This window comes from Brassica napus, chromosome A2 (genome assembly GCF_020379485.1).
Source record: "Brassica napus cultivar Da-Ae chromosome A2, Da-Ae, whole genome shotgun sequence".
Lineage (NCBI taxonomy): Eukaryota > Viridiplantae > Streptophyta > Magnoliopsida > Brassicales > Brassicaceae > Brassica > Brassica napus.
This window is the reverse complement of record NC_063435.1, coordinates 4,470,090-4,488,026: the sequence shown is the minus strand read 5'-3', so window position 1 is coordinate 4,488,026 and position 17,937 is coordinate 4,470,090. Positions and strand designations below refer to the sequence as shown.

At 35.9% G+C, this 17,937-nt stretch overlaps 3 protein-coding genes and 1 long non-coding RNA gene across 5 annotated transcripts; 3 read left to right on the top strand and 1 right to left on the bottom strand.

Moving 5' to 3' along the window:
- Positions 1 to 2,892: 2,892 nt before the first annotated feature.
- On the top strand, positions 2,893 to 5,614 carry LOC106387728 (reticulon-like protein B21). The gene is made up of 8 exons (XM_013827655.3): positions 2,893 to 3,948; positions 4,029 to 4,088; positions 4,181 to 4,283; positions 4,370 to 4,444; positions 4,530 to 4,683; positions 4,759 to 4,828; positions 4,937 to 5,002; positions 5,079 to 5,614. Exons 1-8 carry the CDS (start codon positions 3,102 to 3,104, stop codon positions 5,393 to 5,395), a joined length of 1,692 nt encoding a protein of 563 aa, XP_013683109.2. The 5' UTR covers positions 2,893 to 3,101; the 3' UTR covers positions 5,396 to 5,614.
- Positions 5,615 to 5,915: 301 nt separating this feature from the next.
- LOC106387713 (transcription factor LRL3-like) lies at positions 5,916 to 7,477 on the bottom strand. Its single transcript, XM_022700651.2, has 5 exons — positions 7,201 to 7,477; positions 6,968 to 7,114; positions 6,828 to 6,893; positions 6,623 to 6,757; positions 5,916 to 6,355 (listed from the first exon to the last, which is right to left on the bottom strand). The coding sequence occupies exons 1-5, from the start codon at positions 7,390 to 7,392 to the stop codon at positions 6,014 to 6,016; spliced, it is 882 nt and encodes a 293-aa protein (XP_022556372.2). The 5' UTR covers positions 7,393 to 7,477; the 3' UTR covers positions 5,916 to 6,013.
- Positions 7,478 to 8,229: 752 nt separating this feature from the next.
- LOC125583563 lies at positions 8,230 to 9,117 on the top strand. 2 transcript variants are annotated; one of them, XR_007320575.1, is made up of 2 exons: positions 8,230 to 8,399; positions 8,913 to 9,117. It is a non-coding gene; the product is annotated as an uncharacterized LOC125583563 (long non-coding RNA). The 2 variants fall into 2 exon arrangements; XR_007320576.1 differs by having other exon boundaries at positions 8,230 to 8,454.
- Positions 9,118 to 10,881: 1,764 nt separating this feature from the next.
- LOC125589084 lies at positions 10,882 to 13,689 on the top strand. The gene is made up of 9 exons (XM_048761317.1): positions 10,882 to 11,223; positions 11,309 to 11,576; positions 11,693 to 11,783; positions 11,882 to 12,006; positions 12,528 to 12,609; positions 12,709 to 12,820; positions 12,899 to 13,062; positions 13,131 to 13,251; positions 13,381 to 13,689. Exons 1-9 carry the CDS (start codon positions 10,882 to 10,884, stop codon positions 13,687 to 13,689), a joined length of 1,614 nt encoding a protein of 537 aa, XP_048617274.1.
- Positions 13,690 to 17,937: the final 4,248 nt, after the last annotated feature.

Sequence of the window (17,937 nt, the reverse complement as noted above, 5' to 3'; positions counted from 1 at the left end):
ATTCGATTTAGGTTAATAGGATTTGAGAGACGCGTAAGGGAGAGGTCGAAATGGTTTGGTCGCTGGCTGGGTCTGTCTATGGTCTAATGGGCTAGGTTCGAATGTTTTAAAAATCACGGTAAGTCGAAGCCCAAGAAAATCAACACATATTTGACATAGTCGAAGCCCAAGAAAATCAACACATATTTGACATGGCAAAAACACCCTCTCTAATTGGTTGATTAAAATTGCCTACGTGGACAGCTTGGTTGAGGAGGATATCTCCCTTTTATTACTTATCTGATGTCAATCGCAACTACACAATTTTTAATTGAAATATTTATATGTTCGCTTGCCACAACCAATCGTTGCCGCGGTAGTTGGGCTAACAACAAATTTAAAAACGTATAATGTATTTGCCATGAAGAGGGAAAACAAATTGTATTTTATCATATACAGAAAGAAGAAAATGTAAGGGTCGGTTTTTAGGGTTTATTGAAGGGCTCAAGTTTTCACCTTTTGGGTCCTTCGTCGACGAGTTGATGGCGCGTGTGGAGGTTACGGCGGCTCCTTCTCCAGATCCGGTGTCGATTCTTCTAGATCGGCCTTGTCGTGGTCTGTTCCAAGGAGTGGTGTCAGGTATTAGAATGGTGGCTCCCCTCGGCGTCTTGGTGAGTCGCTCTCTTCTGTCCAACGTTGTGTGTGCTCCGGAGGTTGCTTTACTCGGAGGCGCATCTCAAGCCGGGGGTTTGTCTAGTGTGTGCTAGTGCTTCCGGCAAAGGCGTGTGGAGGTTCAAAGGGTTGCGTCGCGTTTCTAGTCGTCTATGGCCGGTTCGTTGCAACTCCGCCGACTTCCTTCTCATTCGCAGTTCCTCTGCCCGGTCTCGTGTTCCGGTTCGTCTTTGAAGCTGCCGGCAAGTTTCTTAGGTGTCTTGCTCTTGTTTCTCCTTTGCAGTTGAACGTCCCTTAGCCACGGGTGCGTCTGTTGACGATTTGAAGTTATCCTTATTCCGGTTCTCGGAACGGCAGGTAGCGAGGTGAATATTAACTCGGGTGGTCGCCGGGTTGGTGTCCTCTCTCGGTGGTTCTTCTTGTAGAATCAGCTCATCCCAGTGCCGATGTTAGTCTGCGGATTCATCGGCAGGGTTGATTCTTATAGCTTCTTCAGGTCTTTAAGAGCGTCATCGGTCCCCGTTTCAGCTGTGTTCTCGGACCCGTCTTCTTGCTTCTCTGGTTGAGGAGTTTTTTTCTTTCTGCTCGGAGCGTCATTATGTACAGGTCGTTTTCGGGCCTAATAAATGCTCGGTTTCGGTTGCTGTGGGTGTGCTAGACCTCTGCTGTTGCTGTCTGTTCCTGTGGCTTGTGCTATAAAGCCTCGAAGCGAGCTGTTCTAGGATGGACCATTATCTTTAAGAGCGGATCACCGGGGAGGCCAAAATTACTGGGGTCCCGACTCTCGGTTGAACTTGGCTTATTCTTTTGCGGCAAGCTGTTGTTGCGGACTTGGTCGAACCTCGGGTTTAGCGGTTTTGGTTGTTGTGTCTGTCTGTCCCGCCTTGACTAGACTGAGTTTCTGTTTAGATTTTCATTTTCGTTTTTCTGTTTCTTGTTAATCTCTGTAACTTCTGTCAAAAACGAAAAAAATTTGGTAATAATATCTTTACATTTTTACCGAAAAAAAAAAAAAAAAAAAAAAAAAAAAAATGTAAAAAGGGATAAAGAAGGTGCATGCAGATACAAAAGAGAGGCAAAAAACAATGAGGGCAGGTGTATAGGGAAACGTGACACGAGTCACGTGCTCTCCCACTCGACCACGTGCCGTCTAAGCAATCCCACCAATCCATCTGCCGATTCGATTCTTTACATATATTTGTTAACTTTGATTAATACTCTATAGTTAGTTAAATTGAATAATTTAATTAGTGTGATTAGAGGCATTAGACACATGCGCACGCACGCAGTTGCTACTTTGCACTTGTATGTATTACGGAGATCGAGTTTTGTAAATTTTAGGAAGACAGTAGGAGTTAGTTTTTTACTCATTAGGTAGAGTAGTTTATCCAACATACCTAAAGCCTTGAATGTAACGGTAGTTCAGTGCTTAATAAAAACGTACTATATATTTATTTATTATTATGTCTTGAAATTTACATTTGGATGCTTGTAAATCTACATGTCTATATAATTACATACCGGTTGTGTTTTATGATCTCTTTCGTCACGGAAAAGTTGTCGGTGGTACTCATTTTTCACCGATCCGGTTACAGTGTTTCGTGCTTTTATAAGAAAGGAACTATAAAATAAATAAATAAAACGTTAAATTGGATTTATTTGTTCATTCTCATCCCAAACACTCAACCTTTCGTAAAAAGAAAATGATTTAATTTGACTTGTCTTCAACTCAGTGAACTCCTTTCTTGAATCCAAGCTCATTTACACTGGGTCTACCCTATAGCCATCTGTATTTAATCGAAACGTGAGTACTTTCATGATGAATGTGAATATGGAGAGAAGCTTTTTCACTTTGATCTCGTGAGTTAACAAAAAAAAAAAAGAGGAAGGGGAAGCAATTCAATTATTTTTTTCCTTTATAATTAGTTTTCTTGTACATCTAACATTCCAAATTAACTAAACCGCTAGTATTTTTCATGAAGATGAATACATAGAGAACATCTGATTTGAAGCCATTCATTTGTCTACACGGGACATGTTGATAACGTAAAACTTTTATGATAAGGAAGTGAAAGACAGAACGCAAAAGAAAAAATGTTAAAAAAGTTAAGGTGGAAAAAAGAAAAGAAGAAAAAGTAGGGATTGTGATCATAAACCTTAATGATTGTGTTTAAGCAAGCATCTTACCACATGCAATGGCTTTTAGGGGGTTAGTTAAAAGCAGTAGCCAACACCATATTTGGTGATCCATAGTCTCATGAGACAATGACATGTCCCCCTCCTCTATCTAACAACATCTACTCTCTCTCTACACACACATCAGTAGATGAAATTCAATTATCTGACTTTGGTGTCCACTAACCTTCCTTCAGCTTCAAGGCTCATTATCATTACCACCCCTCAAATTTATTTCAATTACCAGTAGAGACAGTGACATAACGAGACATAGTATGGACCCAAGCATCAGTAGAAGAAGAAGGATTGGCGTTGGAGGAGCCGTTATTGCTGTAACGAGAATGCAGAGCGACGATGAGAAAGTTGTTAGTAATAACTCTATCGTCAAGACCATTCATCTCCATGCTGCCGACGAAGACAAGACTCCTAACAAGCAGATGAGCTTAAAGGAAGCTACTTTGGTGGGCGTTAACGGGAAGAGACGGCCTCTGAAGCTCACGAGGCCGAGATCGATCGGTTCTACTCCTCCGATGACGCCGAGGAGATCGATCTCTAGTGACGTAAATGACAAGGCTTTGACTGTGTCTGTGGCGGCGAAGAAGAAGGTGAGATCTGATTCGGTAGAAGGGGTTGAGAAGAAGACTCCGGGTCGGGTTAGGAAGACCCGATCGGAGCTTTGCACGGCCGTCGTCAACTCCGGTGAATTTGATTCAGTTCCCCTGAGGAAGGTGAGCTCATTGCCAGCTCACAGTTCCGAGAAAGCTAATGAGAAAACAGAGGATGTACATGTAAAAACAGAGGAGACCGTAGACGAGAAGCCACAGATCACAGAGGAAGTCAAGGAGTTCGATGTCTGTCAGGAGATAGTCGTCGATCACGAGGAGGAAGAAGAAGAAGAAGATGATGAAGAGGAGAAGGAGGAGGATAAAGAAGTGGAAAAGCAGAGTATTGATGTAAAAGAGATGAACTTTGCGAAGGAGAGTAGCGAAAACAGAGATGAGAGTAAACAGTACCGTCAATTTCACAACGGAACCGTTACATCGCCGTCAGCCGTCCGTAAAGTTCCGCCGCCGGCGGTGATCAAAAGGGCAACTTCGGTTTACTCGGTCCCACCAAGCAAAGGTTTTCGATCCTGAATCTCAGTGCTCTGTTTCATCATCGGTCATTTTCATACTCAACTCTGTTTTCACAACTGTGTCCAGATACGTATGCAGAGGAAGAAGATAACTTTACTCATCCACACAGCAAACTACAGAGCCTGGGTGAGATTCTCGATGGTGTTCAGTGAAAACACTCAGTTTTTTTTTTTTTAAATTTCAATATATATATAACTGATGTAAATGAAATGAAACAGAGGATCTTGTGATGTGGAGAGATGCATCAAGGTCGACGCTTGTGTTCGGCTTCGGAACATTCCTCATCATCTCTTCTTCATACGCCAATGATCTCAACTTCAGGTTCTTTCTTCCTCATTGGATTGAGGAAAATACAAAAGTGACCGTTAAGTAGCAAGAAGAATAATGTGAATAGATGATATATGCAGCTTCATATCAGTGGTAGCGTATATGGGACTCATCTATCTCGGCGTCACGTTCGTATTCCACTCTCTGATGCGCAGGTAAATGATACATAGATACTTTGCATGTTCGGTTTTGAAACTCTTAAGAGTCTTAGAGAGAATATATATATATGAATGGGCGCAGGGGAGTAGTGGAGGAGGAGGAGGAGATGCATAAAGGGGTTGGAGTGAGAGAGGAAGATGTAAAGAGGATACTCAGGTTCATAATGCCTTACCTCAACGAGTCCCTGTTTCAACTCAGATCCCTTTTCTCCGGCGACCCCTCCACCACCCTTAAGGTTAGTCTTCTTCTTCTTCTCCTCTCTTTCCTTCACTCTATTGAGCTTACCAAAGATGATGATGATCATGTTCAGATGGGAGTGGTGCTGTTCATTTTGGCCAGATGGGGCCCTTCTATCACTCTTTGGAACCTTGCCAAATTTGGTAACTTTGCTTCTACCATTTTCTAACATTGCACTGCAAGGTTTCTTGTATTAGAAAGTGTAGTTGCTTAGATTCTGAGCTGTGAGTGTTTTGATTGTCTGAGCACAGGCTTTCTGGGAGCATTTACAGTGCCTAAAATCTTCATCTCCTACTCAACCCACTTCTCTGCTTACGGTAATCAACAACACCTTTTATGTTACATCTTGGTTGAGACAGTTAATCAACACAGGTGTTGTGTTCATATTTTCAGGTATATTTTGGCTGAGGAGATTCAGGGACGCATGGGAAACGTGCAACCACAAAAAGGCTGTGGCTTTGGCACTCTTCACCGTCGTCTGGAACCTCTCATCCGTCGTTGCTCGTGTCTGGGCAGCATTCATGTTATTCGTTGCCTTTAGATATTATCAGCAAAAGATGATTTGGACCACTGACCAAGATGATGATGAAGATGAAGAAGAAGATGTAGTAGACAACGAAGAAGAAGAAGAAGAAGAAGAAGAAGTACTTAAACTTAAAAGAGATTCTTATATGATGATGATGCCGAATAAACTAAAGAAAATTTCTTAAATTTCCTCCTGCCCATTTGTAAACATAATGTAATAATCTCTTTAGTTTTTAGTTAGGGATCATCTGTTACTTCACTACACAGCTTCTATACATATTAGAATGTGAATATGATGTCCTCTCTTATTCATCATTAGGATGAGTTACTGAAACGTGAGTTATATAGACTTGGTTTGTCTATCACTGTTATTCAAACTTAAGGAAATTAGGAATGTGTGTATATGTCTTCCTCTGCTTCTAACGGATAAGTCTTATTCTTAGTTATCCAATAGCCGGGGCGGTTCATGAACTGGGCACTACCTAGATATATAATATAATTTATAGAAAATGTCACGCTTTAACGTGTTTCAATATTATACTGGTTCCACTTACATTCGGTTGAACAAACGATAGCAACGTTGACACAACGCGAATTGGGAAAGACGTGGAACGCACGTCTCTTATATTCCTGTCCCACCACCTCTGTTCTGTATCTACAACCAGACACGTATATGTATACGACTACAAGTGTTTCTGTCTTGTCTGTGTTGTAAATTTATTTAATCCAACAGTTAAAATAGTAAATAGATAACGGTTGACTTGAGACAGGAAAAATGAAACACATGATGAGAGATCCTATGGTTAGCCCTTGGAGGCAGATACATCATCCATAGGAGAGGAGTCTTCAGGTGCAGCTGCTGCTGCTACATTTGCCTCCTCTGCTGCTAAGACATTGGATTTGTGGTTAAAGAGAGCTCCACGAGAGTGATTAGATGTAGATGACATTGCAGTTGCGAGAGAGATGGGCATTAAGCAAAGCCCTTTCCCTTGAAGGTACTGCATTGCAGATCCCATGTCTTCTTCCATCAGTTTTGCCACCCTATTTTCTGTGGACCTTAGGCTCTCGTTGGAAGATCCTGTTGCGTTTCCTTTCCCGTTTAAGCCATTGCACGGTCCAGAGAGGGCGTTGAGCCGTCCTCCCACCTACATTACCCAAAAACCATGATGGTTGGTAATATAAAAAGCCATAAAGACAGGCCGGTTCTGGTAACATCCGAATAATACATTTGCTTATCTCCATATTAAAAAGACTTGTTATTTTGTTTCATAACAATTTAAAGAGGTATTATGTATAGGGCGTATGACCTCAATTTTTAAAAAAATTAAAATTAAGGTAAAAATGTTTTTACTGTAGTTTCCTAAATGGCTAAATCTCAGATCTAACCCTGAATGAGAGACTAAGAAACTGACCTCGGAAGTGAGACCGTTGAGGCGTGGACCAACTGCACCTGCACCTCCCAATCTGCTCATGCTTAGTACCTTGACTTGCAGCTGAAGGAATCTTACATACTCGATGATCTCGTCCAGCATCGATGCCTTGTCCGTCTGCATCAACCAATACAGTAATTATGTAGATACAGACAAGATTTATATAAATCAGGAAAGTGTTGAGTACCTTGTTGGTATTGGGAACCAGTTCTTGAAGAGACTTCATACGCTCTGCAATACGTTCTCTTCTCAACTAGTCAAAACAATACAATCAGAAAACACATAATAATAGAGGAGATGGAAGAAGTGAACAATGAAGATATATACCCGCTCAGCGATGCTGTGAGGATCGGTGGCTTGACCTCTCCTAGCTCGCACCCTTGGCTTTTGACGAGCCACAGGTGCACTCGTGGTCGAGACTGTCCCTTGTCCCTGCAACCCATCTTGGCTGCCTATTGTTGGACCACCTGACTCCTGCATTGACAAACAATAACACAAGAAGATGTGATGCAAGGAATCAAAAATATTCTTGATCATGATGTAATGTGATAGTTTAGTGCCTGAGGTTGATGGAACTGGTCGGGGAAAGAGGCGTCGACGGTGAGAGCGTGCGGAGGAGGAGGATGAGGAGGGGGAAGAGAAGAGTCCCAGCAAGGAGGGAGAGAGGAGAGCATTGACATTGAATCAAGGAAGAAGTCATTGTTGTTTTGGTTTATGAACTCTCCCTTTCTTTCTACATTCTCATTTCCCATCTCTTCTGTCTTCTATCTTCTTCCTTTGCTTCCTCCAGCATTTTTATCAGCATTTTGCTATTGTTTAAAATTTTGATTTAATATTTTTTTTTTTACAAAAGTCGTACGAGGCCGGCCTCTTTGTATATTTGTTTTTGTTGTCAATAATGTTATAATCCAATTCTTAGATTTATTCGAATATGTACCAGCTAATATTTGTGTGTTGATCTATTGGTTTCACTAAGAGACCGAGTTTTGAATTCTATAAAATAATTTATTAACAATTATATAGATTAAATATTTTTTCTTATAAAATCTTTACAAGCTGTAAATAAAACCGCATATAAAACCACATATAAATTACCGATTGAAAAGGCGTCAATGTAATAATGTTATAATTTTTTTTTTTTCAAACAACTGAAAAAATTATTTATTATTTAGATTGTAACAAAATTACATAAATACTTATAAAACAATAAGAAACAACAAAGAAATAACTAAAATGATGAGAAAACTTCCAGCGAAATTGAAATCTTTGTCGAAGTATCAAATCTCTTTGTTGTATCACATTGGTTAATGTAATAGTTTTCTATTAGAACAATAATAAATAGAATCAATCTACAATATGTTTTAAACTTTTAAATTGTCATGTTAGGTTAACTCAGGGGTAAACTATTATACTTTTTTGGGAAAATTGTTTTTTTAGAGCAAAAAAATAGGGACATTGTCCCATTAGACTAATCCCAAAGTATAATTGTCTCATTAGGTTAATATTTTCGTAATTGCCTATTATAACCTTAAATTAACTTAACTAAAGGTAACAAATTAATTTAATTTATTATTTATTATACGTTACAAAAAATAGAAAAGGGGAAAATTCCCAAATCATCAAAACCTAATTCCTCTTCTTCTCGATGGCGTCGTCTCCTCCGTATCACCTTCGCATCTCCTTTGTCTCGTCGTGCTCGGAGCCATCCAACACCGCCTCCTCCGTCGGTCGGAATCTACATCCACATCCTTCTTCTCCGGTTTATATCCTTGATAAGTCAAAAGCTTTGTTTTATATGAAATTTTGTTTTCATGGTATGAAATTTTGTTTTTATTCTTCTTTGCATGTGTTTTGATTGTGGTTAGTCTCTGTAAAAAGCATATAGATTAGTGTTTATGTATATGTTCTTGTGTTCTTGTGAATCGATTTAAGAATGTAGGTGTTTTTTTTTATGTGTTTGTGTTCTTGTTTTGTCTCTGTTAGCTTTGTTGTGTCTTGTTTCTTGATTATTATGTATGTGTTGTTGTTACCTTTCGGGATTGTTTAAAGATTAGATTTTTTCACAACGTTGTGTCTTCTTTTTATGTTGTTGAACCGTGTTTGATCTCTGTTAATCCCACCTTCTATAGCTTAGGACAGTTTCTTAACTCGTTTACACTCATGCCCCTTCATGTTTATCCCAAAATGTTTCTTAACTCGTTTACACCAAAGCATCCCTCTAGGCATGTGATTATTGCAATGTTCAAATGATTTGGTGATGGTTTTGATGCAGGAGGAAGATCTGAACATGGAGAATGTCTACTATTCAGAGATGAAGGATGCTGGATTCTTTGACCCCGATTGGGAATAATAAGAACCTGTATATACAATGTGAAAAGGATTGTTTACAAATTGTCATCTTAGGGCCTACTCTTTCACTTATGTATGTATTAATACAAGACTCCCTATACATGAGTGATATAAGTAACTTCTATCTCTCTCTCTCTTGCACGCATTTTGCCTAATCTCGCATTTGGCATTTCGATTTAAGAAATGAAAAGAACAAGGCTTCATGTGTAACCAAAAGTTTCAGTCGACAAATAGAGAGATCTATGGCATACAGTACTAGCAAAGAGTCGCTTGACTTGACATATTAAAAGAAAATGACAGAAAGATTATGAAAACAACAGACAGAAAGATTATGAAAACAACAGACAGAAAGCCTCAGATAGTCGGATCTCTTATACTAAATTACTTCTTGGCTTGCACGAGCTCATCAATGAGCTCAGCAGCTTCTTCCACTGAATCTTCTGTGATTTTTCTTCAGCCATTTCGATGTGAAACTCTTCCTCTAAGCCCATCACTATCTAAACCTGCAAAAAAAAAAACACTCAATTAATCAGTATTTAAAAAAAACTCAACAAGTTATGTATTCACATAAGAGAATGTTCGATGAATTGCCGTGTCAATAGAATCAGCTCCAAGATCGGTGAATTTGGTTTCTGCAACGACCCTTTGATCGTCTTTGAGTGATAGCTGCTTCTTGACGATCTTAGACAGTTTCTCAACTGTCTCTTGTATGGCCTAATAAAACCAAATAGACAAAACCAATTCCCATACCCCATGCATAGATATGAATCATGGAAGACACTTTGAGAATTCTTTGTGAAATGTCAAGGGGTTATTGAAGGGGCAAATACGTGTTTGAAGAAGACCTAGCCAGGTTTTTTTTGTGCAAAAAATCGATTTTTTAAAAAATGGAAACAAAATATTTTCAAATATTTTCAAAAATCTACTTCCCATATTTTCGGAATTGTTCAAACTTATCCATAGAATCTGCATTCTACTATTTGTAGAATATAGTTAACCTTTAGAAATCGATTTCTACGGCTTTTAGATTTTATGTAATGTGTAGATTGTAGCTTCTACATATTTTAGAATTGCACGCTAAGCGCGGAATGTGTATTCTAAATATTTTTAGATTACTGTTATTTCCGTAGATTATGTATTCTAACTTTAGTAGATTTATTGAAAAACGTGGAAGACATATTCTAACCATTGTAGATCTAATGAAAAATGTAGATTTCATTTTCTACTTTGTAGAATGTACATTCTACAGTCCGTAGAACAAAATTTGAAATTTTTATTTAAACATTTTTAGAACAAAAAAAAACACCTCTAGATTGGTATAGTTATTTACAATGCAATTCTTATTTTTCCTAATTTTTTTGGTTTGTAAAACTATTTATTTGGTTTATTTTTATAAATAAAAAGGGCATTATAGGAAAAAATGGACCAAATTTGAAATCAAAACTATACTAAAAGGCAAATACTAAGCCTCCTTAGATGGTCCACGTAGGACTGGAAAATTAGCCACTCATGGAGCAGCGTTTGTCCACGTCAGTTAACTTTATATTGGTTTGGGCTTTCGACGTTTTGGCCCGTTAGTTCTGTGCGAATATTGGTTGGACCCATTTGTTCTTTACTTTCACGTTGAGAGACGACCATCGTAGACGTAAACCTAATTTTACTCTTCTCTTCTCTTTCGACTTCCACATCTTCCATTATTCTTCTCAGCAAATCGGTTTCGAAGATTAACTTCATCACTTATATCCTCACAATAACTACTGTAATCAAATCTTCGCTTGAACTGATCCAATGAAACCCTTTCGCTTTCCTCTCCATTTTTTATTTATAACCCTCTTCTCCTCTTACCAAATTCTTCCATCACAACTAAGAATATTCTCTCAAATCTCATTCCGATGGAACTCAGCGGCAAATCCCCAGCTTCCAGCGACCACAACACCAGCAAGAAGACTCTCGCCTCCTCTGCGACTGCGAAATCAACCGGGAAGTCCACTGCTTCCTCTGCGATTGTGGTGAAACCTAACGGAAAGGCTGTTGCTTCATCTGCCAATCCGATGGAACCAAACGCTGCTACCGATCTCTCCTCTCTGCCTAGCGAGCAAGTGATGTTCTTCAGAGAGGTTTCTCTCGGCCCACGCGAAGCCGAGTTGATGTTCCGTATCATTCATTTCTGGGATGCGCGCAATCCAAACACGAAGACTCTCATTGGACGAGAGATGCTCCTAATCGACGAAGAGGTTTGTCTACTTTTACTCTCTGATTTGGTATTTCTCGATTGGGATGATATTTCTATTAATCTATGTTTTTAAATGATATATACAGGGAACTGTTATTCAAGGTTTTATTCCAGCGAGTCGAGTTGAGAGATATGAGCTGATAGCAGGTTCTGTCTATAAGCTGATCAATTTTTTTGGATCCAGAAGCAAAGATCAGTTTCGCGTTGCTGATCATAGTGCCACCGTCTCATTCAGCTGGAATTCCTCTTTGTCTGTTCTTGAGAATCCTCCGGTTCAAATACCAGAAGATAGGTTCAGGTTCCACACCTATGAGGAGTTTAAGGCCAATTGTGACTCCAGAGCTGATCTCTATGGTAAGTGAAGCTGAGCTTTTTAGAGTACATACTGTGTGTGAACAACAACTGAACATCTTATAGACATTTTTGATATATTTGTTTGATGTCTGCGGATCGTACTGGTTTTGTCACAGATTATGTTGGTCATATGAAGCTGGTGAATGGGCAGACTTTGACTGACCATATTGTTCTCGACGAAGCTGACATAGCAGAGAAGCGGCATCTGTGTGTTCATATACAGACACATGAGTAAGTTTTTCTTTTTGTTACTCGCTTTCATTGTTTGTGTGTTGTTTTTAACACATGATTTGTGCCCTGTGTAGTGGACCAGTGATGAAGATGTATCTATGGGACAAGGCTGCTTCCGATTTTTGCCAGAAATTCAAATCATATGGAGGCATTCCAAGCGTTCTTTTGGTCACTACAGTGAACCCTAAACATATTGGAGGTCAGCATCAAAACTATAAAAACATCATTCACATATTCAGAACTTAGCTGTGACATATTCATTCACATCATTCGCATCATTCCAAGCGTTCTTTTGTTTATATTTTAACACGTAAGGACTCTTATGAGTCAACGGTTAGGTTTTGAGATGAGATCTTGCGTAAGGGCTCATATTGGGTTCGTTTTTTTTTTTTTCCTTCAGTAGCATTAGATGATCAGCTCATGTCCTTTTAGAGGAAAGTTATGCCTTTGATTTAACGTGAAGACTGTTATTTTAGTTATTAATGAATATTTGTGTTAACATTGTTACAAGGATAATTTGATTGTCCTTTCAATTGTTTATTATTATCCTAAAATATTTTAGTTGTTTATTGAACTGTGACTTTTGTTTATATTCCTGCAACTTTCCTGCAACTTTTGTTTATTTAACTGCATAGGTCATAGTGTATTGTTAAGAAACCGTGATAAGGCATTGACAAATCATGTACCTGATAATCACATCTTTCTATTTGTTATTAACAGGGACCCTTGCTCTCACTTCGATGTCATCATCCCGAGTGTTTATGGATGCCGATGTTCAGCCAAGCAAGGATTATCTCGAATGGTATGTATTTATGTATTCAAATACTTTTTTCTACAACTTTTGTATATATTTTAACTCTGTATTATTCCTATAATATCTGGGCTTTTGTCTTTGGTTCAGGTTGGTCTCAAACTCAGAAATTGCTAATAGAGTTTCAGCTGAGGTTGTCACTAAACCTGAGCCAGTGACTCTTGAGGAACTATTCTCTTACATCAAGAATGAAACTTCTAAGGTGCAATAATTGTCCTGTTCATATATTATTTCTATGTACTTGGGTGTTTATGAATTCTATTTGTTTTCCACGATGAAGGTTGCTTGGTTCGAATGCACTGCAACTATAGATGATGTTATCCAAGGTTCTGCTTGGTACTACATTTCCTGTGGTGGCTGCAATAGTAAGGCAGTGAAAGGGCCTACTTCTCTGGTTTGCAACAATAAGAAGTGTGATAAAAGAGAAGTCACAGGCGTACCTCAGTGAGTGTTGTACTCTTAGATTTGTATTTGTTTTTTCATCTCTCATAACTAATATTTTCTCATTGTAGGTACCTGACAAAGATTTCTGTTTATGATAAGAGTGAGCAAGCAGTTTTTGTCATCCTTGGTGATGCTGGAAAGGAGTTAACTGGCAAGCATGCAGCAGAATTAGTTGCAAATTACTTTGAGGTACTTCTACACCTGTTTATACATATATAATAACTTTCTGTAATATCGAATTAGTTAGGACATCATTGATTTGAGAATTCTGAGAAGGCAGCATCAGATGAACTCACGTATATTGTGCTTTTATGTCAGTCTAATGCTGGAGTTGGGGTTGACCATTGCGTGCCTGTTCCGGATGCTTTGCTTGAGACAATCGGGCAGACACGCAAGTTCATCGTGAAGGTCTCGGATCATAACTTGACAGGCAAGACTCAGACCATAACTGTCACAAAGATTATCCCAGCAGGTGCTCCTCTTCCATCAGTGTCTGATGGTATCTCAAAGACTGCTGGTGATGACTCTGGACCTTCCGGAGGGGTTGGAGGTGATGCAAGTGATAGGGCTAGAAAAGCAGCTGAGTATCTTGAGTCGGATGAGGCGAAGCGTTCGAAGAGTGGCTAATATAGCTTGAGCTCTTCCTTCTACGCAGTAAACGTGTTTGCTGCGGTTTATGTGTGCTTTTATTTTCCCTAATAATTTTGCGTTCTTGACATTTGCATTTTCAGATTTTTATCCTTTCATGTTTAAGTTTTTGTTGAATACAATTTTCGTTATATGGGTTTTACTTATCCCTTTGAGCAATTTACTTATCCTGTTATGATCTTTTTATTTGTTCAGTGTGAAGATTATCTTAGTTTACTTTATACTATGATTATATAAGTGCTGAATTATCTTCCGATTAGTTACTTAATGGTACCAGCTTTTCCTACGTTAATATGTAACTCCGATTCTTTCTTCACGTAACCTTCTTGCATGAGGTTATACGAGCTTTGGACCATTTTTTTAACAATTGATTTCCACTACTAGACGATAAACCTACGTAAGCATTCACATATATATACATATATTTTTTAATGTGCGTTTACAACAATTACGTTTTTGGTTTACAGCAAGAATGTTAGAACATTCTAATTCTTCATATATATAGTTTCTATGAAAAAATTGTTTCACCTAACAACCAAAAATACATGATATCATACAGACATATAATAAATAAATATATTTTAAATGTTAACACTATCAAAATTCAGTCAAATAATTCCCAGTACTTTTAACAAATTCAAATCAATAAAACATTTTTTCTCCAAGGTCCCGACCCGGCAACTTTCTCAGCTATAACTTGGCACAGGAAAAATGGGTCGGGTCATTTTTAAAACTGATAAAATATTAACTTCACTATTATAAAAACGAATCTCTTATTGCGACAATGGATGACATTAAAAATATGATTGTGGGACACTTCGAACCCAGGTCCAAGATAATATACGAGGGCTGCTCTACCACTAGATTAAAGACACACTTTGGAAGCTTTATGGCAAACATATTACATATAATCTACATAACGTCAATTCAGAAAGTTTGGGTTCAATTTTATGTTAATCGCGGATAACATATTTAGTATTGTATATTAATTATTTTCTATTTATATGAAAACTTTCACATTTATAATTTTATTTAACTAATATTTGAAATTTAAAATATTTTTTCTGTGTTACCAGTTTGAAGTGAATATTTTTATTATTTCAAATATAAGCCATTGGTATTTTCGGATAGTTTTAGTTTACAATTTTCATCATTATATGATGAAAATAATATTATTGTCAAATATGTTTCTATTATAACTAACAAAAAGAGTAACACAATTAAGTAATAAAATACTTTTTAACATAACTGAATACTATAAATTATATAAATTAAATTAAGAATGAATTTTGCTAAGTCTTGCTTTATGTGTATATTTTTTTTGGAACAAACTTTTAGAAAATTCTATTATGAACGTATATTACTAAGTCTTGCTATGTGTGCATATACTTTGTTTCACTTTGCATTGTTTTTTTTCCTTATTCTTTAATTGAACAGAATTGGAATTTCCAATTTTTCTATCATCATTCTATCTTTTGAAAATTCTATGGTCAACATGTTACATATTAGTCGACATGCGGAAGCTACTGCAAATACCAAAAAAAAACTTATTTCCAAATCCACTTATGATACTTGATTACAAATTTTATACGTTACCTTTATGAATTACCATATCTACAAAAATCCTACATCATAAAAGGAAACAAATCTTATACGTTACCTTTATGAATTACCATATCTACGAAGATCCTACATCATAAAAGGAAATTAAAATAATTCTGAAAATCAGCCCTATCAATCTACGAGTATATGCTTTCAAAGGGGTAAAGAAAAAAATCAACTCTCACCAAAACTCATCCTTATCTTACATAAGCTGAAGAAACATTATATGCCATCTTTGCAATACTAGACGCCCAAACTGTGTAAGTCTAACGCATTCGTATGATCGTATCTCGACATTTATAAAAGCTAATGTGTTTACCAAAGTGATAATAGATTGTGTCTAACCTTCAGCGTACTGCCGGAATGGATGCACCGCCCTCTGATCAACCACAAGAAAACACAGGTAAATACGTAATCTCTTGCTTCTATCCCCTGAACAAGTAGAACATATTTTGATGCGTCTAAATTTTAAAAAAAATTTAAGATGGGTTTCCGATTCTTTTTGGCTAAGTTATTTCAATATGCAATCAATCAATATGCAATCATATAGTCTACTCTGCACCACGTCAACGGTAAGAGAGAGAACCAACCGAGAGAATCAAAATAGACTCATTATCTATTGTGTATGAAGCTACGAACCGTAGGCATGAAGTTGGTCAACCACAAAAAATAAATAATGTTTTTAGATATTTGTGACCCATCATACTATTAGAAACAAAAAAAAACTGTTTTATTTTATAAGACTAACAAAATTTTGGAATAAAAAAATAAGATACAAAATTCCGGTATGCATTATTGAATATATATCGAAATTTCATATACCTATACTACTATATTTGGAATGATCTGCTTATTAGTAATAATTTTAATTGATAAGAATGATAAATATTAGTAATCCATAATACAATGAATAGGTAATCAAATTATCTATTTTCAAACAAGTTACCTATTTATATATACATATATTAATTAGATATTTTTTTAAAAAAAAAATCAAAACCAATCTTATTTATTTATATATACACTTGAAACATATGTAAGATTTTATACAGCGATTGTGTATAATCAAATAATAATAACCATTCAAATTGCTATATCAGTTTTACCAAAAGTATCTTAAGTATAACAGTATAAACGAAGCCCATTAAGAAGAGTAGACGGAGAATAAACATTGTTGCTGGTCAAAACGTTGTCTTTCAAAACAGATACCTTCGTTTTTCCGCAACGGTTAAGTTATTATTTAAGATTTTAAATAGTTAAATCAAACATCAAATTATTTATACATATAAAAAAATGTTCATCAAACTATGTACTTATTTTTGTGTTGAAAGTTTTAAAACACTCATATATTAGCAATAGTTTAGAAAATATCTTTATATAAATATTTTTGTATGACTAATATTTAATTATAAACTATTTTATATCTTAGTTTTTTAACCTTATAATAAAAAAATATTGTTTACAGGTAGGAACACAATATATATAATAATTCTCTTACTTTTTAAATATATTTTCACAATTTTATTATATTAGTTTGTAATTAGTTATTTAATATAACATATATAAATTTAATATTATTAAAATAAAATACGTTTTCTATTATATATAAAATTCATTACATTTTTTTTTTGAATTAATAAATACCTAGCTACAAACTAATAATAAGTCAATGACCTATATAAAATCTTAAAACCTAATAAAATATGACAAATAAGAAAATACGAATTTTAATATAACATATAGATTTAAATATTATTAAATCAAAATTCGTTTTTAGTTATATATAAAATTAATTACGGATATTTTTTAGATTAATAAATTAGTGATTCAGCATAAAATTATTAATAAATCAATGACGTAAAAAACCTAATAAAAACATGACAAATAAGCAAAATTGACTAAAATCATGGAAAACATGACAAATAAGCAGAATCAAAATAATTATAAATCTAATTACATATTTTATAGTTATATTATTTAAATTAATAAATTATGGACTCAACTAAAAACTATTAATAAATTAATGACCCAATTTAAACATAATCAAAACATGATAAATATGCAAAATTACCTAAAATCATGAAAATCATGACAGGTAAGCTAAATCACTTCATAAATAATAGTATAGATTATTAGTAGCAAATATTTGCGTCACCCAAAACATTGATCGAAAACGTAGTAGGCAAGCCATTATTACAGGGAATTCGTCTCCTTTTTCAATCAATAGTTTGCTATGAACTATTTCTAAAATAAATAGCATGGTTGAAACCAGATAAAACCTCATATTTAAATCAGACATATTTTAGTAAGCACATGAATAATCATAACCATATTCCAACTAATTGTTACTATATATTAAAAAATCATGCATTATTTACATTCATAAAAATCTATACAAAAATACATATATTTACATGTGTATATAAATACATGTTTAAAATGACTATAAAAATATCAAATACAATTAATACTATACATCAGATCACAAATAACATTAAAGTATCAGTGTAAGTTAATTATTAGACATTTTTGCTAATTTAGGATAAACAGCTAATTGGTTTTACTATGCAAATAATTCAGGTGGACACCCGCAAAAAAGGAAACGAGGTCGTCCCCGTGGATCAC